Below are 23,834 nucleotides of genomic sequence, written 5' to 3'. Positions count from 1 at the left end.
GTATGGAAGAGAGATATTCGCTTTGTTTCGTACCTTCTTGCTACTAAGCTTGTCTCATTCTGTTAGAACTCCGTCGCAGTGTGAACAAAATAAAGGTGCGCTACTCGGCGGGTGAGTTTGTTAAAAAACTCCTCCGACGTCCAAGTTAGCATGTTTGGAGAGAAGAGAGAATGTAGAGCATTGTAGACAGAGAGAGAGAGAGAGAGTTCGAAATTGCTTACTTCCAACGTTTGCATGCTCCTCCTTTTCAAGTCTGGTCATGCAGCCTCAGAGGTTGTGGGCGCACTACGTCTGCTGTCCTTCTCTGGACAGGCGACTGTGCTCCCCTCTATATTTCTTACACGTGTAAAGACCAAAACCTCCAAACAGTGTTTATCACACTACCAAACGGTATTTGACGCATACCAGGAGTGGATTTCTCTATTCTCTTTATTGGTCCACATGGGATGCTTGACCGAGCTAATACTTGTGAACTACTAACATTACATTGGTCGTTTCGTACCGAGCTGGATCTTAACCGGTCTATCATAACAGATTGTGCACATCATTCGGTACCTCGGCCATTGACCGCAATCTCATGGACCATCTCTGTCTTAATAATCGCAGCTCAAGCCATCTACAGCTCGGTCATCACGTGGTCCAGCTACCTAGAACCTAAGTGTTGGGGCAATTCTGCCCACCAACTCGATCTAGCTTGGCTAGGTTTGGCATGATGCAATATTTAGTGTGGGTCCAGCTCGGCCCAACACCACGTTCCGTGTAGGTCTGGCTCGGCCCAACAATGCGCCCCGGGTTATCCTTACATGGCCTAACGCACATTCGTGCTGGTATAGCTCGACTCACTGTTCAGCACAAATCTCCCTCTTAATTGCCCCTTAATCCCATCTGAGCTGAGCGTGATTGGGATTACTATTTCTAATCGAGTTGTCCGTTTTAGGGGGTTGTCTTGTCATCAATCAATCGGCCGTACTGACAACCCATCACTTCAATGCCACGTGGCCTTCCCTGATTGGTTCTGTGCAACCCTACAGCTGTCCCATTATCTCTATAATTCGAAAAGTTGGTGCCCTTCCACCGTCATTCGTATATATACAAAAGGTCAACCCCCCATCCTCATCACTGTTCATCTCCTTTGTGCAAAACCCTAAACCCTTGAGCTCATGCCGCCGCTGCCATCATCGTCGCTGTCATCGTTCTTGTTTCAATACAGACATCGCAACAAAGGTCAATATTGATTGGGTTTCAATTTGGCGTCTTAATCCGTAAGTTCTTCTCACTGTTGCCTTTTTTTTTTATTGTTGTTCTTCATGTTCTTCGCGTTTTTCTCGTCCAAGATTGTTAGTATTTGCCAATACCCTTCTCTTGGGGTAAAACCAACGAGTGTTCATAGAAATTAGGCGAAACTGAAACCCAAAACACAAATGCGGCTTCCTTGCCCCTCCTTACCCTCAATTTCAATATATAGTCTTAGTTTTGGGTAGATAGCGTAAATTTTGGGCAAAGCCAAGCTAAATCCTAATTTTAGATCCAAAAATAGGATTGAACCGAGCTAAAACTGGTTCGTGGTCTTTCCAAGTGACTGTGACCGCACTGGAAGCCTGTAAGGACATCTAGTCGAGATAAACGTCAAAGGATTAAAATGAGGGCCCAAAACCGACCTAACATCTTAGGCTTCACCACTGAGCTAAAACGAGGACTGAGTTAGGACTAGAGCGTAGCAGAATTTTTTGCTGAGCTATGCGTGTTTTGAGAGCCGCGCACTTGATGTCATGCTAACACTTACACTTATTTTTAATAATGCAGAACGAACTAGGACCGACCAGGCACATATCAACATCACAGTCGGTGAGGCTAAAAAAACGAGCACATAATCACCAGAGCCATTCAATTTTGACCGAGTTATTTATCATGCAAAATAAAACCGGGATAAATGGGGAAATACCGATTTATGGTTAGTTCTCCAAGTGCTATGGTTGAGTTCTGAAAGGAATTCAACATTCCAAACGTCGTCCACTTAGAGCTGGCCAAAAATGGAGACACTCCCTAGGGTGAACTGCTCGTCCACGAGTTTTTGAGGTAGACTAAGTTGTGCCCAACCCAAGTTTCCAACAACACAATACACACTTAGCAAAAATAAGGGGGGCTTTTGTTGGTACCTAAAGGTTAGAAATGGCCGAGCAAAACTCATAGAAGGCAAGCCAGACAAAGAGTTGAATGATGATGACTTTTTGTGGGTGTTTGGTAATTATGAAGATATCGAGGCGCCCATACTGGGCTGATACATATGCAAAAATTTCAGGAGCACTAGTGAGCAACATAGTGCAGTTCAATTTTTGTATTTGATTTGTCTTTGCCAATCTAACCCTTGTTTCTCTTTTGCAGATTACAAACTCTTGGCAGACGATTACTCCCGCACCAATCAAGACGCTACAAGGGTTGCTTGCGGCATCCAGCCGAGAAATGAGAGCCCCAAAAGCTGCTCGGATACGAACCGAGCTACCATCATACAGCATCGCACAAGAGCAAGGTCATCGATTTTCTTCGTGCCCCCTCTCTAGAGTCGGATCTAACCCTTCCGCAAATCAGACTTGTACCCTTAATAGCTGAGCAAGAGATGGCCAAAATCCGCGCCATCAAGTCCATGATCACAGGCGAGCCGAGAGATTCTCAGTCGGCGAAAAACATAAGAGGGCAGACATCCCAGCAAGCCACACATGAGTCTAGCCTGGTGTTGGCTCTTGCTAGCGAACAAGGTGCTAGTCGGTCAAAGAAGAGACCGAGACAAGCTTCAACTAAGAAGAGGCTTGTCGATGAGGACTCCATCGAACCTTGGCCTAGCGAACCACCTACTCTACTGCCCCTCCCGGTCTGGTCGCCCGAGCTGAAGTACAAGGGCCGAGCGGTGACAATGTTTGATTCGGTCTATACCGATAAGGACTACTTGCTCGATTTCCAATTGACCAAGGGCTTGCTTCTTCCGGCTGACATGAAGAGGCATGATGAGGTTTTTGACCTGAAAGTCCTTAGGTCGGCCGCGAAATCAATTGTCCTGGTAAGTAAGCAAACCCGTTTGTTTCAAGTCATCGTTCGGTTTCCATGTGCTTATGTCTTCTTCGTTGTAAACCGCGCAAAAAAATTATCTCGCCCACGAGCGCATGGTCTCAGTGCGGTAAAGTCTGTGGAAGGCCATTACCAATAATAAGACCAAGATGGCCGAGCTAGAGAAATTGAAGGCCGCGCATGAGATGGTAATGGCCGAGAGGGACTAGCTGGCTGATAAACTAGCTAGAGCTGATAAGGACAAACAAAAGGCTGTCCAAACCAAGAACGTGAGATATCTTGCCGAGCTGCAAAAACACCGAGCAGCTTATAAGGCCGAGCTGAAAGAGAAGGTTGAAGATGCAAAGGACCACGGCTTCGCGGAAGGCGAAAAGGCTTACGAGTGGTAGGTGGAAGGAATGAAAGATATATTTTTCCAGTGTGACTGGAAAGCAACCACGGAGAAACTTGACGAGACACCGGAATCTGAGGTCTTCAACAACCCCCATCTACTTCATTTCGGCCTGCATGAAAATGTACGCTACCGCCGTACAACAAAAGCTAATTGAGGCAGCTCAAGAAGCTAGTGTGGCAGAGGAGATAACTCTCCAAGCAACGGATAACATAACACTGCCGGCCATATCCAAAGAGGAGTCGCTGAGCAGCGGCTAGGGCGAGCAAAATGTCGAAAAAGGCGTAAACTCTGGCTCTAAAACCGCGCAAAATGTGGCCGATGAAGAAGTGGGCAATCTAGAGGACGCTATAGATGTAGATTAGGGCGTATCTAGGCTCTCTCTTTATTTTATTTTATTTATTTATTTATTTTTGTGTAACCGGTCTGGCGGCTCCACCTTTTGTAATCAAACTTCAGTAGTAATGAAAATGAATGAATTTTCTGCTCGCCTTGTATCTGTGTTTTTCTAATTTGAATGCTTTGCCTGAATGATTGAAAACTGCTCGGTTTAACTTTATTGTGCTATATGACAACATCCCCCCGAACAAAAATCAGCTTGGATGTGGAAGATAAAAAGTAGATATGTTGGGAATTACGTCAACTGTCTCCCCGGTGAGTAAATTTAGCTTGGTGAGAGGGCAAAATCAATCCATGAGCTAGACACATCACAAACTCATTCCAGGCGGGCAAATCCAGCTCGGGGAGGACAAGAACATCAGCTTGGAGGTAACGAGCAAAGTCATCTCGGAGTAACGAGCGATGTCAAATGTGAAGTGTGCTGGATAGTCGAGCTTATTTCCGTTATGACAGTACGAACGTGATTTCACTTAATGGACTTAGTCAGTTTCAATATGGGGAAGCGTAACGCCCCTCCAAGCAGATATCAGCTCGGTTCAAATCAAGAGTTGGGCAAGTCACCAACTTTCACCACGGCAAGCAAAATTAACTCAGGGTAACGAGTGAAATCAGTTCGACTTCAAATCACTAGTTAGACAAAACACCAATTGTCTAGTAAGGCGAGCAAAACCAGCTCGAAGGAGGCGAGCAAAATCAGCTCGGCAAAGGATAAGCAAAATCAGCTCAGAATAAGCGATCACAATCGGAGATGACACCGACTGTTTGTACAGTAGGCAAAATCAGCCCGGACTGAGCGAAGTCAGCTCAGTCTTGTGCCCTATCTTGATAACTTTTTGCACGATGAACCATTGTAACTAAGGTCAGATTGCCCCTATTGTTCAATAGCGTAACACTTTAATACATAAACACATAATACAAGAAGAAAAAAGTGGTTTTTTCCCATTTGCACATCAAACATTACATATAATGCCAAAAGGCCAAGTTTGAATAAAAATGAGGAAAAATTACATTTCGAAAGTAAAATAGTTTGAGATTGACTGCATTTCATGGCCTTGGTATAGCCTTGTTGTCCAAGTCCTCCAGATAGTATGCCCCTTTGTCAGCCAGGCCAATTATCTTGTATGACCCTTTCCAATTTGCACCCAATTTACCCTTACCGGGGACTAACATGTTGCCCATCACTTTCCTCAAGACCCAATCTCTCTTGTTGATAGGCCGCGATGTGGATTAGTGCCCTTTCCCTTCTTTCTTCAGCTAGGTCTAACTTTAGGGCAATAGCTTCACCGTTCAAGTCAAGCTCAAAATTTTCAAATCGGAGGGTAGGTATGCAAATCTCCAAAGGTATGACAACCTCTATACTATATGTCAGGGTGAACGGGGTTTCTCCGGTTGAGCGTCTTGGGGTAGTGCGGTATGCCTACAACACATTGGGTAGCTCCTCAATCCACCGTCCTTTCGCTTTCTCAAGCATTTTCTTTAGACCATCCAGAATAGTCTTATTTGAAGCCTCGACCTGGCCATTCGATTGAGGGTAGGCCGGTGTAGAATTATAAAACTCACTCTTCAACTCTTCGCAAAATTCGCAGAAGAGTTTCCCATGAAACTACGTACTGTTATCTAAGATGAGGGCCTTTGAGACACCAAACCGAGTGATAACATTTTGCTAGACGAACTTTTTGACATCTTTTTCCTTGATGGTAGCCAACGGCTCAACTTCTACCCATTTGGTGAAGTAATCAGTAGCGGCGATGAAAAACTTGCGGTTGTCCAAAGCCGTTGGAAGCGATCCCACAATGTTTAGCCCCCAAAGTGCAAATGGCCATGGACTAGTCAAGGGGAGCAACTCTCTGGCCGGCTAGTGGATCTGGTGAGCAAACTTTTGGCATTTCTCGTATTTGCGAACATATTTTTGTGCGTCAGCCTGTATACACGACCACCAATAGCCTTGAAAAATGGCTCGGTATGCCAGGGATTTGCCCCCGATGTGACTTCCGCACATGCCTTCATGAATTTCAAAGAGGAAAGCGTCAACCTTGCTAGGATGGATACATTTCAAGTATGGCTTGGTAAAGAAGTTTTTGTACAGGATACCAGATGGAGAGAGCCAAAATCGCTCTGACTTGGCTCTGATCTTGTTGGCTTCCTTCTTTTTAGTGGATAAGACTCGATCTCTGGGGAAGGCAACAATAGGATTCATCCATGATGGCCCCAAGTCAATGCAAAGTACTTTGGGTGCTCCGGTTCTTTGATGTTGGGCCTGGGCAAGAACTCAATCATCAAAGGGTTGGGAAAGGAGGTTTGCATAGATGCCAAGCTAGCCAGTTCATCTACTTGGTTATTTTCTTCGTGGCCGATTTGCTCTATTCTTATCACACCAAACTTTTTGATTTTAGTGCATACCAACTCTTGATATTTGGCCATCTTTTCATCCTTGGCGTCGTATTCCCCGGAGACCTAGTTGACTACCAGTTCGGTGTTGCTGAATACCATAAGCTCAGATGCCTTCATCCACAAAGCACTCTTTAGGCCAGCGAGGAGAGTCTTATACTCTGCCTCATTGTTGGACTTTGGGAACCTAAGCATGATGGCATGCTCAATGGTTAGCTTGTCCGATGAAGTTAATACAACCCCTAGCCCAGCACCGTGTTTATTCGAGGCATTGTTGATAAAGAGTTTCCACATCTCGCCAATGAACAATTTCCAACAATCAGATGGTAACTGAGAATTTCTTAAGTCCAAGGCCTATGTCGGTTCTACATGCAACTTTCTAGCATAGTCGCTTAACTTGTTAACTGGTAGGTCGGCCGGATCCCTTTCCACTCACTCAGGACTGTCTTGCCGTTCTATATCTTGTACCTCACCCTCCTTTAGTGGCATTAAAACTGTGGGCTGTGCTAAATCCGCACCAACCATTTCCTTCTGCTCGAATTCATGCGCCAACTCAATAAGACAAATGTGGTGAGTGCCAGGGGAAAATTCTGCCATAAAGTCAGCCATGGCTTGTGCCTTGATGGCTGTTCGTGGTTAAAATTTGATATTGTACTGCCCCAGTTTTACTGCCTACTTCAAAATTCTACTAGTGAAATCTGTCTTCTTAAAGAGCACCTTGAGTGGGAATTCAGTCAGCACCATTATTGTGTGGGCGTAGAAATAGTGCGCTAACTTTCTGGAGGCCATCATGAGAGCTAGAGCCAACTTTTCGAACAACAGATATCTTGACTCAGCTGGGAGCAATGTTTTGCTGACATAGAAGATAGAGAGATGTTGAATTCCTTCAGGTCGGACAAGCACGATGCTTTCTACATGTCAAAAAATGGCTAAGTACAGGTAGAGCTCCTCACTGGGTTGCGGGGTGACCAAGATGGGGGCAGAGGAGAGGAATGCCTTTAAGTCGGCTAATGCTTTGTCGCATTCATTATCCTAGGAGAACTTTGACTTCAAGGACTAGAAGAAAGGTCGGCAACGATCTGATGACCGGCTGATAAATTTGTTCAGCACAGCTGCCATTCTGGCAAGATACTGCACGTCTTTCATGTAATTTGGACGTTCCAATTCTGGTATTCCCTTGATCTGTGAAGGGTCAGCTTCAATCCCTCGGTTAGTGAACAAAAAACTGAGAAACTTCCCAGTTCCCACTCCGAAAGCATACTTACAAGCATTTAACAGCAGCTTGTGGCGTTTGAGAATGGCGAACATATCAGCTAGATAGTTAAGGTGCTGAGATTTCTCCTTACTCTTGACTACCATTTCGTCGATATAGGCCTCCATAGTGCAGCCAAGAAAAGGAGCAAATATTTTGGTCACCATTTTTTGAAAGGTTGCCCCAGCATTCTTGAGGCCAAATGGCATGACCTTATAGCAGTACAAGCCCTCTACGTGGTAAAGAATGTGATCTCTTGGTCTGGTTTATACATGGCGATCTGGAGGTAGCCATGATACACGTCAAGGAAACTGAACCTTCGGTGACCTGTGGTAAGATCCACTAGCTGGTTGATTCGTGAAAGGAGAAAGCTATCCTTGGGGTAGGCACGGTTGACTGTCTTATAGTCGACATATACCCGCTATTTCATATGGGGTAGTGTCACGACCCAAACCCGCCCCTATAGGTTTAGCATCGTAACTGGCCAGTAATCTTGGAATTACCGAAGGCCTCTAAGACAAATTAACATAATATTAGGGGTTAGCAGAAGTAAATAACAAATATACAACGTTCATTGAGCTGTGCAGACTTATATGAGACAGAAATATTTTAAACTTTTTATGTACATATATACACATCATCCTCACGTTATAATACATATACAGATTAGGCAGAAAGGGACTTAGCCCCATTTACAAAATACATAAGACTTGTTTAACCAAACAAAAAAGCAAAACTTAAACTTTAAATCACATAGCCATAATCACTTGACATATCCGGAACCTCCACGGGAGGCACATAGGTTGGCTGACAAAAACAGATTCTAGGCAGATGCCTCTAAGCCTGGTCACGCGCCTGATCACCTACATACATAAATAATACAGTGAGCTAGAGCCCAGTGAATAATAACAGAGTAAAAGGTTTTAATGAATGAGTCCGTATAGATTCAGGAATCATAATTCAGTTTCGTATCAAATTCATAATTTGTCTAGATCATATACAGAAATCATAAGTCATGCTTAAGCATACGTGATACATCCATTAGCATTAACAGAGCAGATACAGAACAGATGCAGACACGTGAAGGTTACGAATAACTAATTCCATAAAGGAACCTCCGGATCCGGGTAACAGAACAGAACAAAAATATGCTGAGCCCCTGTGACGGGGCCTCCGGTACAGGTAACAGAGTGCTAACAGATTAAGTTCCATAAAGGAACCTCCGATACCGGGTAACAGCCAACAGATATCACATGATGCTAAGGATGTCACGAATACATATCAGAAATTGGACAATCATTCATTGAACAAAACATATTATTTCAAAACACAGATCTCATTTTATCACACAGAAAATAAATACAGTTGAACATAACTTTACTAAGTTATTACTCACAGATAGCTGCAGAAGCAAATCAGACAGCCTGGACATATCAGATAAATCAGGCAGACAATGGCGTGTGACCTACACAAGCACATAACACATACACATTGAAATACAATATCAATTCCTTGATCAAGCTTGACTTTTCTTGTCTTGTTCTGCCCAAGTAGTCCGAGATTCTACTACGTATATTCTTCCTTTAGTTAAACGAATCGGATTCTTATTTCACATATCCTTTCATTACTAAATCATTCTTTTCCGAATAAACCAATTTCTCACTTGGCTTCTTAATCAAGTATCACTAAGTTAATGACTTATTCTTTAATCAACTAATTAATGTTGAATGTTAACTTATTAATCCTTATAGATACATAAAACATGTCTAGAATGCTTTGGAAAGAGATGAGAATAAAAATGTGAATTAAATGCGATTTTTCAAAATACGCTGAAGATAGGGTCTTCGCTCGAGCGCCACTTTGGTCGCTCGAGCGGATTGTAAAATTGAAAAACTTCTGGGAGCTCGAGTTTTACGCTCGAGCGAGACTTCCCTCGCTCGAGCGGACAGTGTAAATTCTGAAATTTTCAGAATTGTAATTGAAGTTCAAATTTGATATTTAAAGCCTCAAAACATGTAATTGTGGTACACAAATATAGAGGACCAATGTATAATTTAGTAAACACTCTCAATTAGAAATTATTTATTCAAAATCATGCTCCAATTGTCCAAATTTAGTTTTAACTCAATTCCTCCATATCAAGCCAAATTCCAAACCCAAAGTGATTAATCTCTAAATTAATCTCCATAAATTGAACATGGCTCCAATTTCCCATTTTCTTTAGTTACTCAAAATTGACTTCAAGTTCTTTTTATTTTCCTTCAAAACATGAAATTAAGGTCATAAACTCTTTATAAAATCATTCACATATATGAAATTGACATCAAAATTACTAATTTTATATTCTGATAAATTTTCCAACTAATTTGCATATTCAAATTGAATCATAATTTAATTCTTGATTTAGCCAAATTTTAGATTTAATTAATTTTATTCATATCACACCCAAAACTTATTCATAATCATAGATGCTCCATAACATATTTAAATTTTGACTAAAACTCTTTCATTATATTACATGCATGGGTTAGAAATCAAAATCAAATCAATGTCTAATTTTCCATAAACATGAGCCTATCTTAATTTTCTTTATATCTATTCCAAATTTAAACTTATAAGTCTTTCACACGTGAATTTAAGTCTAAAACATTGAAATTTCAACATGTATGTAAAGATGAGTTTCAACTTCAAGAAGAATAACAAGAATCATACCCAACTAATTTCTTTCTAAATTTATTTCCATAATCTTACACTAAACTCAATTTTTCATCATCTTCTTACTAATTCTTTTTAATTACAAGATATTGATTCCAATTACCTCTTGATTTCAGCTTCTAGGTGATTTATCTACAAGATTTGAGTTTTAATTTCTTACCTAAAATCTTCAATTAATGAATTCTTGACAATATCATGAACTCCTCTTCAATCCTTCACTTTCCCAAGCTTTTCCTTAGCCTTTCCTCATCATTTCCAGCACAAGAGTTCCAAGCTTTGAACTCTCTCTCTCTCTTTCTCACTCCCACGGGTTGCCCAGAACAATGTGAAGTAACACTCTTTTTTTTTTTGCTCTCAACTTTCCTCCAACATAACCATAGTTCCAACAAGTAATAGTAATAAAAAATATAAAGGAGTTGCCTGCTCTCTCTCTTCATACACACACACACACTCATTCTTCACACTACACACGTGCACTCATCTTTGGATTCCAACACATCACTCACATGCACACACATACACATATTTGCTTAGTACACACAACCACATACACCCCCAATTCTCAATTCTTCCATAATTCAATTTATATTTTTGCTTAATTTAATTGAGAAATACTTAATCTTAATAAATTTTGATTAACACAAAATTAGTTAATTATAACAAATCTCAAATCCCACATAATTTAATTAGTCTAATTGACTTCCATTAAGGCCCAATTAATTATATTTAATTTTACCAATCCGAATCAGATTTTTAGTCAGACTCCCAAAAGGCTCCAAATATTAAATTAAATTTATTATCATTATCAATTTTGATTTCCCAAATCATTTAGGCCTTCAATTTCTGATCAGACTCAAATTTCCATCAATAAATTACATATTCAAATTGGACACATCATAATTAAATTTAATTTATAATAACCACAATTCTCAATCCTCATGACTTAATCAACTCCAATTAGGACCTAATTAATCGAATCTCAATTTTACTAAATTGAATCAAACATTTAATTAAACTCTCAACTGAGTCTGTAATTAAAATTAAATTGATTCGACTTCTCAAGTTTACTTCCTTAAGCCACTTGGACCCTTAATTTCTAATTCCAAAGTAAGCACTTAATAGAACCATAAATGAATCAATCTCCATACTTTTCGCAAAACCTAAATTAAAATGGAATAATTGGCAATTAAATTTCAAATCTCCTTAATTAATTAAGTGCTAATCATTATATGGGATGGGGTCGTTACAGGTAGTGCACTTCTTCAATTGCTCAAGCCTCTAGCAAGTTTTTGACCTCCTCCGTCACTACCTTGGCATGGTGTAAAACCGAGCGCCGAATTCTCTGGATGACTGCTCGAGCGTTTGGAAAGACATTCAACTGATGATAAATAAAGCTTAGGTCGACACCAGGCATATCGTAAGGCATCCACGCAAAGACCTCAATATTAGAGACCAAAAAGTTGACGTAGTCCAATTGCTCGGTGTTAGACAATGACGAGCCCAAGAGAAGGAATTTGTTTGGATCATTCTCATCAACCTGAACCTCCACTAAGTCTTCAACTGGATTTTCTTCCCACGTCTTCCAAGACATCCTTGCCTTCTAGTTCTTTTATCATTTGTACAAAACCCTTTGCTGCTCGGCTGCTATTGACTGCGACAAAACGTCGCTTGGACATCACCTAGTCCCTCAAAACTTCTTCTATCTACTTAGTTGGAATGGAGAAGCATATGACCTAGTGATAGGTGGACGCTACTGCTTGTATGGCGTGCAACTAGCCCCTTCCCAAGATTAGATTATAGGCCGACGGGACCTTCAATACCCAAAATTCCACATACTTTGTGACTGACAGCCCTGACCGGCAGAATGATCTTTCCGATTGGCCATTTTGGTTGTGAGTTGAAGCCAACAGAAGGAGACGCCCCTGGAGCCAAGTCCTTGTCCTCCAACTTCATCTGTTTGAATGCATCATAGCACATGATCTCGACCGAACTTCTCTGGTCGATCAAAATTTTCTTGATGTCAAAATCCTTAACGCGAAGCATTACCACCAACACGTCATTGTGAAGGGTTTGAATTCTCTCTAGGTCTTTGCTCGAAAAGGTCATAATGTCCTACACCTCGGTCTTCTCCTTTTTTATGGCGGATAGAACATGAAGCACTTCCCTCATGTGCTCAGCCTTTTTAATCATCCCTCTAAGCTCGCACACTCGCGCCAGCTTAATGATTCCGTGAATGACGTTGATAACTCCTTGAGGCGTTGCATCCAGGACGGCTAGCCCATTTGGCTCAATTTGCCCTTGTGGATCGGCTCTCATACCACTATTAATATACTAGTCTAAGTGCCTTGCTGCGACCAGGTCTTCCAAGTGTTGCTTCAATGACACGCAATCCTTCGTTCGGTGTTCCCGTTCTTCATGTAAAGTGCAGCGGTATCTTGAGTTGAAACCCCTCTTCGCGTCCCCCAATTTTGTAGCCATCGGACATATGGCTCACATCTGATGTCGCTGAGGATGCGATAAATTGGGATTTTGATGACCGTTGTGATACCGGTCCATGCCTTCAACTTTCTCTTGGCATCTTCCTCCTCATTGCATGGAGCATTAGCTCAGTCATTCCTGCGGCCTCTGTTTTTGTCATTGCGGCCAGTTTCGCGGTGTTGCTCTCTCGCTCGATTATTAGGGCGGTTGTTCTCCTGCCCCATCAAGTGAACCTTCCCAGCCACACATTTGTTCGCTACAACCGAATTTTCCTTCTCGATTGCGGTAGTGGTGGTGGCGGCATCTTCCTTAACTCGAATGTGCTCGTTGATCCACTGCATCAATGATTCCATGGTAGTGGGCTGGTGCATCGTGAGCAAGTCTCGCAGTCTATGTCCGACTGATAGACCTCGTTTGTATTGAGCAATTGCCAAATTGGTGGGGCAATTAAGTATCTTGTTTTAGGTCTCCCAATACTTAGCATTGTATGCCTTCAATGAACTGTCTGACTCCATCTTGACACCTAGGAGGTAGTCAACCTCTTTCAATGTTTGAGTATTGGTCTTGAATCTAGGGACAAAGGCTTCCACTAGCTGCTGCCACCCCTCGATACTCCCCTCCAAGAGCCTTTTTGTTACGACCCAAACCCGCCTCTATAGGTTTAGCGTCGTAACTACCTAGTAATCTGTGATTGCCGAAGGCCTGTTTAACGGTAATGACAATAATACAATATAAAGGGCTGGCGAAAGCCAATCAATAATAACATATATCGTCCAATGAGCTGTGAGGACCTAAATGAAAATAAAGTTTTATGCATAGTTATGGATACTTCAGTCATAAGCCCTTACTCCAAGCATACACAAAAACATAACACAAATTTAGGGACTTAATCCCATCATCAAAGTAGAAGTATGTAAACCAAAACACACATATAGTTTATAATCATAATCCAAAAGGGTGAATTCAAAACACCCAAGCCAAGACACATGTTACTTCGGAACCTTGCGATAAGGCATAATTAGGGGTGTGCACGGTGCAGGTCAGTGCAGTTTAAGAGAAAAATATAAACCGTATAGCAGGTGGCGAATTGATAAAAATGTCATTAGAATTTGCCATTTTTCTTATTAAAAACTGGCGGTTCAGTTGGCAAATAATGACGGATTTGCCTTTGGCGGTTCGGGCGGATTGGCAGTTTATAGAAAATATAATTGAAATTACAAAACTTGGATCAAAGAGTAAAAAGATCTAACTTATAAAGTAATTGAAATAGTCAAATTAAAATATTCATTTAATATAACATTAAACATTAACAAACTAGTAAACTAAAAATCCAACACTCCAAACAAATTATACAATAACAATTTAACAAGACATTAAATACTAAAAAAAATCAAAAAAAAATTCTAAAGTTGATCTAAGTTCAACATAGTTCACAAACAATCCAACATAGCTCGCAAACAATTCAACATAGTTCATTCAACATCTAACATAGTTCTAAAATAAATTCTGAAAAGTTAATCAAAGTCCACAAACAATCTAAAAATTCACAAGTTAATATAAGTCTAACATCCAACATAGTTCTAAAAAAAAAAAAAAAACTGAAACGTTAATTAAAGTCCACAAACAATCCAAAAGTTCAAAAAGTTAATTTACTCATCAAACTTCCCAATAACTTCAACCCTTCACAATTGCTTCAACTAAACTCCAAAAACTTCATTAATCTGTAGACATAAGCAAAAAAAACATAAATAAATAACAAAACACAATCATCAAAATCATAAAAAAAATACAATAAAATAATATTCAAGAGTAAGAATTAAATCAAACCTCAAGAACTTTAAAACCAAACTAACTTTGAGACAAATTAGTTCTCAACAATAGTTGCTTCTTGTGCAGTAGATGATGCAAAAAATTCTAAAAAATAAAAAATATTTTTAATGTTATTCAAAATTACATAAAAGCTAAAATCAATATTGAATAATTAATTTAAAATAAACACAAATCAAAAAACTTACTTGACTCAATTTCTTCATTTTGTTCAACATCATCCATACATTCTCTAAGATTGATTGGAATTGATGAAGACCGTAACCAATTTTGTGCACAAATTAGCGCCTTCAGCATCTTCGGCGTCAAAGAACTCCTAAATGGATCAAGCACATGTCCACTGGTACTAAAAGCTGATTCAAAGGCCACTGTAGAAACTGGGACAGCTAATACATCTCTTGCTATTAAAGAGAGAACCTTATTCTTATTGCCATTAACCTTCCACCAATTCAAAATATCAAAGTTTGGAACTCTTGGGTCTACACAATCATCAACCAAATATTTTTCCAACTCTGACTTGTTCTCCACACTTTTTTCCGACTCCAAATGGTTAATATATTGAGAGGCAAAGAGTGTCATGGGATCTTCATCTTCCTCTTCATCAACTTCCATCACTTGAGGAGCTTTACTTGCAAATGAAGGTGCAACTTAGCAACATTGTTCTTTTCCAATGTTGCCTTCACCATCGCCACTAAAATTTCTACCTTGTCATTTTCATACACTTTATTGAATGAAAACTTAAGATATGTCAACTTATAACGAGGGTCTAACACAATGGCAACATATAACAAGAAATTGATATTATCAAGATTCTCCCAATATTTGTCGTATTTCAATTTCATCTTATCAGCCATGTTACTCAACACTGTATCCCCACTTTTACTCAATTGAGCTAATTTAGATTGCACCGATACAAGTTGATGAAAAAAAAAACATTAGATGTCACATGCAAAGATCCTGAAAGTTGCAAAGTCACATGATAAAAAAGTCTTAAAAATTTCACAAAGACTCTAGCTACCTCTTAATCTTCTTCTTTAGGATATGAAATGAATCCTTTTCCTTTCCTTTTGCCTCTTCCACCATCATTCTCATTTTCAACATCATTTTCCATGAAAAATAACTTGAATCGTAGGTCTTTCTATTCTAAACACTCAAAAGCTTTTTGGAATTTCTCGGCTACCTCCAACATCAAATAGGTGGAATTCCACCTTGTTGGAACGTCAAGGCATAACAAACTTTTACAAGTAATCTTTTTATGCTCCACACAATTTTTAAAAGTTTGTAGCCTAGCTGGAGATGACTTTACACATTTCACAGTTTTTCGAATCTTGGCAATTGAATGATTTTGTTCTTTTAAACCATCACAAACAATTAAATTCACTATGTGTGCACAACATCTCATATGCAAAAACTCATTTGCCAAGATAGTGAAAGGCCAATCTTTGGTTCTTCTCTTCAAAAATGCAATAGCACCATCATTGGAGCTTGCATTATCAACTGTAATAGTGAAAATCTTATGAATCCCTCAGTCTTGTAAGCATTTGTCTAATTGTTGCCAATTGTCTCACCCTTATGATTAGAAACTATACAAAAACTAAGAATTCTTTTGTGCAAATTCCAATTATTATCAATCCAATGGCCAGTGACAAACATATAATTTAGATTTTGAATTGATGTCCAAGTGTTAGTGGTTAGGCATACTCATTGTTTTCTTAGAACTTTCTTCAATTTTTTCTTTTCATTAAGAAATAAGTTCAGACAATCACGAGCATCAGTAGTGCAAGAAGGGACAGGAAACTTAGGTTCCATAACTAAACAAAAATTTCTAAACCCTTTCTTCTCCACATGCCTAAAAGGTAATTCATCAATTATAATCATCTTTGTTAGTGCTTCCCTAGAAAGTTTTTCATCATATCCTACTGTTTTAAGAGATCCAATCCTTCGACCATCATGTTCCTTTTCCTCTCCTTCTTTTTTAACAAAAGAGAGTTTTTATTTTTTGTCCACTTCCCTAATAGGAGACTTCATACATTGATGCTTAAGGTGGTTCCACATATTACTAATCCCATCTTGTTTTCCATGAGCACCATAATCCTTACCATAATAATTATAAGCAGCCCTAGGTTTATCAGGCGCACAATCATCAAGTAAAGTGAAATGTTCCCAAACCTTAGATTTCTTTTGATCTAAATTAATACTAAGGCATGGACGAGTTTTACCAGAATTTTTAGCAGGCATTGTGGTAGTGGTAGAACTAGCAACAGTGGTTGATTCTGCAGTTGGTGTAGGATTTCCACCAGCAATTGTATTTTCCTCACCCATTCCCTATTATAAAAATAAAAAATTTATATGAATGACAAGTAAATAAATAAAAATTATCAATGATAATAAGTGTATATAAATAAAAATTATAAATAAAAAAGAGAACATATAGAACAGAGAGAGAGCATATAAATAAAAATTACAATTACTAAAATGTTCCTAACTCTGTTCAATATGTATATAGAGCATATAGAACAGAGAGAGAGAGAGAGAGCATATAGATAAAAATTATAATAAGTATAAATAAAAATTAAATTCACACAATAAAATTACAATTACCAAAATTATCAATTATAAATAAAAATTATAATAAGTATAAATAAAATTAAAATTACCACTATTTATTCACTGATGTTATATATATATTATATGTATATAGAGCATATATATCAGAGAGAGAGAGAGAGTAGCGAAAGAAACTATTTGACAAAGAGAGCATCGAGAGAGAGAGAGAGAGACTAACAGCAGTGGTGAGCCGATCAGCACAACAACGGTGGTGAGGAAATGAGAGGCTAACAGATTGGCAAGGGAAAGAGAAACCAACAGCGGCGGTGAGGAAAAGTTGTTGGCGGTGAGCCGATCGGCACAGCAACAACAGCGATGTATGTAAATCGATGAAATGTTGTAGTAGTGGCGATGAATCTTTGTGTGTGTGAATGAGACGAAATTGAACTGTGTGGGTGGGTGTCAATTAGGTTTGATAGAGAAATTATTGTATGTTTGTGTGAGTATAAGGTTTGTGTGTGTATAAGCACAACAGGTGATTTTTTTTTTTAAAACATATGTGGGTCTGGTCAGTTAGACTTGCAGGTTGGGAAATTCCACCAGCCACACGCGCCGACCCGCTAGTGTTGGACCTCCTACCCGCTCAACCCACCCGGCAGAGTTAAAATTTTGTGCGGTTCGGTGCGGTTTGGAGCGATTTAGTGCGATTTTGGTAGTTATGGCGGTATTATGCACAACCTTAGGCACAACAGTTGGCTTGACAAAATAGAGTTCAGGTTGACGCCACTAGCCCTGGTCCGGTGCTCGATCACCTATATATATATAATAAACTGTGAGCTCGAGCCCAGTGCATAATAACTATGTAAAGAGGTTAAGCATGATGTCCTTATGGCATTTGAAACAATCAATTATCAATAGAACATTTTGAATCCATATCTTTTTGTTAATCAATTGTTTAATCGTTCAATTCAACCAATCATATTCGTACAGGTCATATGTGATACATCTGATAGCAATAATACAATAGGTCTGAAAGAACGAACAATCAATTGATGGCCATCAAACAATAGACAATAGTTCCAAGATTTGAAACTAATAGAGATCTCGGTATCAATAACAATAACAATATCAATAACGATAACAATATACTATGGATGCTACGGATACAGCTCAAAAAGAGGATCATCATTTAATAAAGTAACAGTTTGAAAATAATATAATTTAATATTCAGAAAAATAAATACAATTGAACATATCTTTACAAACAGTGTTACTCATAGTGGGCTTCTCGATATACGTACTAATGGTTCGGCGTCCGACCTAAACAAATAAAGTCAAGCGTAACACAATTACAATCATATTCTTACACTACTACACAATTCGATTACTCGATCTCTATTTGTTTTCTCTTGTTCGGTTTTCATTCTATTCTTTATTTTGTTTCAAGTCTAAACAAAATGTACATGAATGTAATGCATATGAAAAACATTTTAAACGATGTAAATAGAAACTTGGAAGGTGGAAAAGAAGAGCGGAAACGAAACCGCGTCTACCCAAAATGGCCGCACGTGTGGGGGTCCTAACCGCACGTGCGGTGACCACCACCGCACCTATTCCGCAGGTGCATATATTTCAGTATGCAAGCTCCACTCTACCCTGTTTTCCGCACGTGCGGGGCCCCAAGCCGCACGTGCAGCAGTGCTACAAAAACAGTCCGAAAATTGCTATGTTTTTGGGTCCCTTTTCTTTCAAATACTAACTTCATTTTTGCACAATTCAAGACTCAAAACTTTCACAAACATGGTAAATAAACAATCTCTTACTTCGTTTGAAATCAAAGATTAATTTAAAACCCAAAGTCCAAGCAATGAATTTTGAATTTACAATTTATGTTCATTAAACATACAAGTTGAGCTCTAATCCTTAATTCTCATAGAATTCCTTTTTGTTTTGGAGGAACATGCAAACGAACAAACTGAAGGATCATGAAGTACATAAAACTATGCCATGCATGGTAAGTTTAAAAATTAATTCATCTAAGTTCTTATTTTTATGGTCATGAATATTTTACTTTAAGATTTGACATGTATAAGCATAAACCTTGCCATACTAAGCTTCAAGTTCCCAATTCCCATGGCGCTTTCACTTCAATTTAGAGGTGTATGTAAGAACATGAATGTATGATCATGGATATTTATGAATCTTTCCATGCATGTATCAATATGAACTAAACTTTCCATTAAACTTATATTCTTCTTACTTACACTTAAATTCTTTAACTTATGAGCATAAATCTTCAAATACATTTAACTGCATGAGATTAGGGAGGAGAATTCTTACCTAAAGTAAGTGAATTGTGGAGAAAAAGATGTAGTTATAAGGGTTTCACAAGTTCCTCTTTCCCTTTCCTTTTCTTCTCTTCTTGAGTTCAAGTGCTCAAAGCTCTCCTATTCTCACTCACTCTCTCTCAACGTGTATTTTGAAGAAGACCCACTACATAAGCAACTAATTGGTGAGCAGTACACATGTATACATTTATTGTATTCAATTTTACATTTCGATTAATATTTCAATTAATTCAACTAAGGCTAACAAGTCATTGCTCATTAAATTAAATTAATCTTTATCACAATATAATCTCAATTACACTAAATTTAATTCTATGAGTGTGAATTAAGCTCTAATTCCTGTCTTATTATTTAATTCTAACTCGTTAAAATTAGTGAATTGGACGTGTTTAATTTCACTCTAACCTATCTGTTTACAATGACAATACCATATACATATATCACACATGACACATGATTCACAATTAGCACATAATCACACAATTAACACTAAGCACACAATTAGTATAATTAATTTACTTAATTAAGGAAGCAGTTGTCACACTTTCGAACCACTTCAGGCCGAACTCTCCTAAACTTTCTAGGAATATGAGGCATATCAAGGCATCGTTGCGCTAATGGTCTACCATTACTTGCCGGTAATGACTAATGTGCATGTACGGATCCGTTTTTCTATCGTACAGCGTGAACTTAGGTTAATGGAATCCGGCGGGGAGGGGCGTGCTTTCAATCTCTGGGGACAGTGGGGTGGCGGTGAGTCTTGCCAAGTCTTTGTCCACCGGTGCTAGAATCTCCATTCTAGGTGGCGGCATGGCCACCTTCTCACTGCAACGGATTCAAGGACTCAGCCTTTGCAGTGTCGGCACTCTTTGGGCCTCCCTGCGACGTGCACGTTCCTCCAAGGCGTCCCTCAGGTCCTTCGAACAGGCGGAGTAAGAGTATCTCGACGTCGTTGATGGACGCGAGGGACGGTAGTTGCTGTCGTGCGTGCGTGATCTCTCCATCGGTGGGTCAGAATCGCCAACGCTGTAGCTCTTGGTGACAGAAAGAGAAGGTGTCTCCCGTTGGTGCTAGATGCCTAAGCAACGGGGTTATGTGTGCTCATTATGGTTTCCCACTCCAGCAACACCCTTCCATTTGATTTGTCACTTTAACGTCTTCTTCTTCTCCGCCGCCATTTTCCGAATGAGGGCGTCCTGGTCTCTAAGTTTGTGCTCTAGGAACTGAGCATGAGATTCTCCTCGCCGTCGACGCCCCTTAGGACTTTGAGAATGATCAGTTCTCCTTACGTGTTTGTCTCGCGTGTCTCTGAGTAGCCCTCTATAGAAGGTCTCCAGGCCTGCCATTGTCGGAATGGTGGAAAGGCCATCTCTTCTCCGGGCTGACTCCGGAGTGATGCTGTCGATAACGGACAGCGGTGTTTCGTCGATGTTCGCCATGAAAAACAGTTAAAAAAGCTTGTAGAGCAAGGTTTATTTGTCAAAGAGATTCCCACAGACGATGCCAATTGTATGAGAGAGAAATATTCGCCTCGCTCTGTACCTCCTTGCTACTTAGCTCGTCTCACTCCATTAGAACTCCGTCACACTGTGAACAAAGCAAAGGTGAGCTACCCAGCAGGTGAGTTTGCCAGAAAACCCCTCCGACAGCCAAGTTAGCTTGTTTAGAGAGAAAGAGTTCGAAATTGCTTACCTCTAATGTCTACATGCTCCTCCTTTTCAAGGTTGGCCATGTAACCTCAGAGGTTGTGGGTGCACTACCTCTATTGTATTTCTCTGGATAGGCGGCTGTGCTCCCCTCTATATTTCTTACACATGTAGAGACCAAAACCTCTAAACGGTGTTTGTTGCACCGCCAAACGGTATTAATGCATACCAGCAGTGGATTTCTCTCTTCTCTTTATTGGTCCACGTGGGATGCTTGACTGAGCTGATACTTGTGAACTACCAGCACTACGTTGGTCGTTTCGTGCTGAGCTGGATCTTAACTGGTTTATCATAACCGATTGGAGGTGGGCACATCATTCGGCACCCCGGCTACTAATCGCTATCTTATGGACCATCTCTGTTTCAACAATCGCAGCCCGAGCTGTCTATAGCTCGGCCGTCACGTGGTCCAGCTGCCCAGAACCTAAGTGCTGGGGCAGTTCTGCCCACCCACTCAATCTAGCTCGGTTAGGTTTGGCACGGTGCAACATTCAGTGTGGGTCTATCTCGACCCAACACCACGTTCCGTGTAGGTCCAGCTCGGCCCAACAATGCACCACGGCTTCTCCTTACACGGCCCAACACACATCCGCGCTGGTGTAGCTCGGCTTACTGTTTGGCACAAATCTCCCTCTCAGTTATATATATGAAAAATATTATGTAAAATTAATTTATGTTATATATACATATAATATTATGCAAATTAATATTATATATCATATAAATACTTGATAAATGATTAAAAACATTTTTTAATCTTTGCCAAAATCACTCCAACCACAATCTACTAATTCTCCAATAGTCATTTGATTTATATTTCTAATCACAAATCGTCCGAATAATATTGCGCACATTGTCCTTTTTTGCTCGTCGAATTTTGCATTTTATATGTTATTTTTATTTTCTAGTAGTGAGCGGGCCAAGCCCAAAATGCTAGAGGTTAAGCAAGATGGGCCCTTCACTATGAACAACATGGGCCTTGATGAGTCCATAGGTACCAAGGCCTTCTTGTGTTTATATTTCAAATTTCTCTGGAAAAAAAAAGGAAAGGAAATTAAGGGTATGTTTGGTTGTCTTTTTACTTTCTATTTTTCTTTTGTAAATAAAATAAGAAAATTTTGTTTGGCAAACTATTTTTGAAGATTTTTTTTTAAATAACTCAGTTTTTAGAAATTATCAAAATTATATTTTTAGCATGTGTTTTACCATCATAACTCTGTCATAATATTAGGTAACATTTGTCACAAAATACATTTGGTTTGTCTCTTGATAAACAATTTTTGAGAATTTTTTTTTTAAAAAATTTATTTGATTGATTTTTTTTTTTAAAAAAATTAAAATTATTTTTCTCTCTATGTTAAAATGACATATGGCATATCTGAAGTAGCGGATTATGACGACCTCTGAAGAAGAAGTTACTCTGAACCCTGTAAAGACAACTGAAGAAGAAGACCACTTGAACTGAAGCACCAAGAAAATTAAAGGTGTCGAACCCGCTCAAGACGTAGCTATGACCAATGAGGAGAACCTGGTCCTTGATTCAACGAAGGAGGGAACCTCTGATCATGTCCTTAGTACAATGGGATCTCCTTCCCCACCCTTGAACATGAAAAACAGAAACGATTATCTTTTTGACAGTAAGGTTGAAATTCTCTCTTTGGATGAAGAGGATGATGAGCAAGAAAGACAATTTAAAATCCACAACTCTTCCTCAGAGCACATGGGTTTTCCTCGGGTTACCTTACCAAAGAAACTATTGGAGAAGATTAGAAAGCCATGGAAGAATACCCTTATTATCAGGCTTTTAGGTAAGACCATTGGGTACAAGATGCTATGTACTTGTGTAAATAATATTTGGGGTCTTCAAGGGGACTTAATGCCATTGACTTGGGCAGCAATTACTTCCTCTTTAAATTTTTTGAAAAGTCGGATTATACTACTGTATTCACGGGAGGGCCATGGGTGATCATGGACCATTACCTCACCGTAAGAAGGTGGGAACCAAATTTCAAACCTTCGGAAGCTTTTGAAACCATAACCGTTATTTGGGTTCGGTTTCCTGAGCTTCCGATAGAGTATTATCAGGAAACAGTCTTATTTGCCATAGCCAAAACTATTGATAAACCTCTAAAGATTGATTGGAATACGACAATGGTGACAAGGGGAAAATTTGCAAGAATTTGTGTTGAAATGGATGTTAGTCAACCTCTGAAATCAAAGTTCATTTTGGAAGATCGATACTATAACATAGAGTATGAGTCCTTACACTCTTTTTGTTTTCATTGTGGAAGATCTTAGTCAACCTTTGAAACCAAAGTTCATTTTGTTTTCATTCTGTTCAACAGCCCTACCATCTTACCAGCGGCGAAGAATATAGCCGTTACCGATAATGTAATGCCTGACAATCAAATGACGGAGGCTAACGGAAACCTGTAACCAGAGCAAAGGGAAGAAGACACATTCGGTCCACGGATGTTAGCTACCAAAAGAGGTAGACGACCAACCCAATCCAGACATGCCCAAACAATACATGGCCCAACACCAAATGCTAATAAATTCAAATATTTAGAGGAGAGCCCAGATGGCTAAGACAAAGTTACCAGGGGCAAGAAGACCTACATGTCAGAATTTGAAAAAGGCCAAGGTGAGCCCAGTATTGTAGTCAACACCAACACAACGAAAAACCCTAAGGACAAAGGTAAAATCGGGTTCCTCCATCTCCA

General features: G+C 39.5%; 1 protein-coding gene and 1 long non-coding RNA gene across 2 annotated transcripts; one reads left to right on the top strand and one right to left on the bottom strand.

Moving 5' to 3' along the window:
• Nucleotides 1–8,123: 8,123 nt before the first annotated feature.
• On the bottom strand, nt 8,124–8,972 carry LOC145797279 (uncharacterized). Its single transcript, XR_014338597.1, has 2 exons — nt 8,887–8,972; nt 8,124–8,353 (listed from the first exon to the last, which is right to left on the bottom strand). It is a non-coding gene; the product is annotated as an uncharacterized LOC145797279 (long non-coding RNA).
• Nucleotides 8,973–22,621: 13,649 nt separating this feature from the next.
• LOC114256416 (uncharacterized) lies at nt 22,622–23,547 on the top strand. The gene is made up of 3 exons (XM_028196067.2): nt 22,622–22,932; nt 22,980–23,363; nt 23,457–23,547. The coding sequence occupies exons 1-3, from the start codon at nt 22,622–22,624 to the stop codon at nt 23,545–23,547; spliced, it is 786 nt and encodes a 261-aa protein (XP_028051868.2).
• Nucleotides 23,548–23,834: the final 287 nt, after the last annotated feature.

This window comes from Camellia sinensis, chromosome 8 (assembly GCF_055761805.1).
Source record: "Camellia sinensis isolate YWXY chromosome 8, ASM5576180v1, whole genome shotgun sequence".
NCBI classification, from domain to species: domain Eukaryota; kingdom Viridiplantae; phylum Streptophyta; class Magnoliopsida; order Ericales; family Theaceae; genus Camellia; species Camellia sinensis.
Note: the sequence above shows the minus strand (reverse complement) of the source record. Positions and strands in the feature narration are given on the sequence as shown.

Bases quoted from the DNA above. Each gene is read 5' to 3' on its own strand.
- LOC114256416 (XM_028196067.2), top strand. From the start codon at position 22,622: ATGACCAATGAGGAGAACCTGGTCCTTGATTCAACGAAGGAGGGAACC. The intron at 22,933-22,979 runs GTACAAGATGCT...GGGGTCTTCAAG, and splicing joins CTTTTAGGTAAGACCATTGG to GGGACTTAATGCCATTGACT. The intron at 23,364-23,456 runs GTATGAGTCCTT...TCTGTTCAACAG, and splicing joins GATCGATACTATAACATAGA to CCCTACCATCTTACCAGCGG.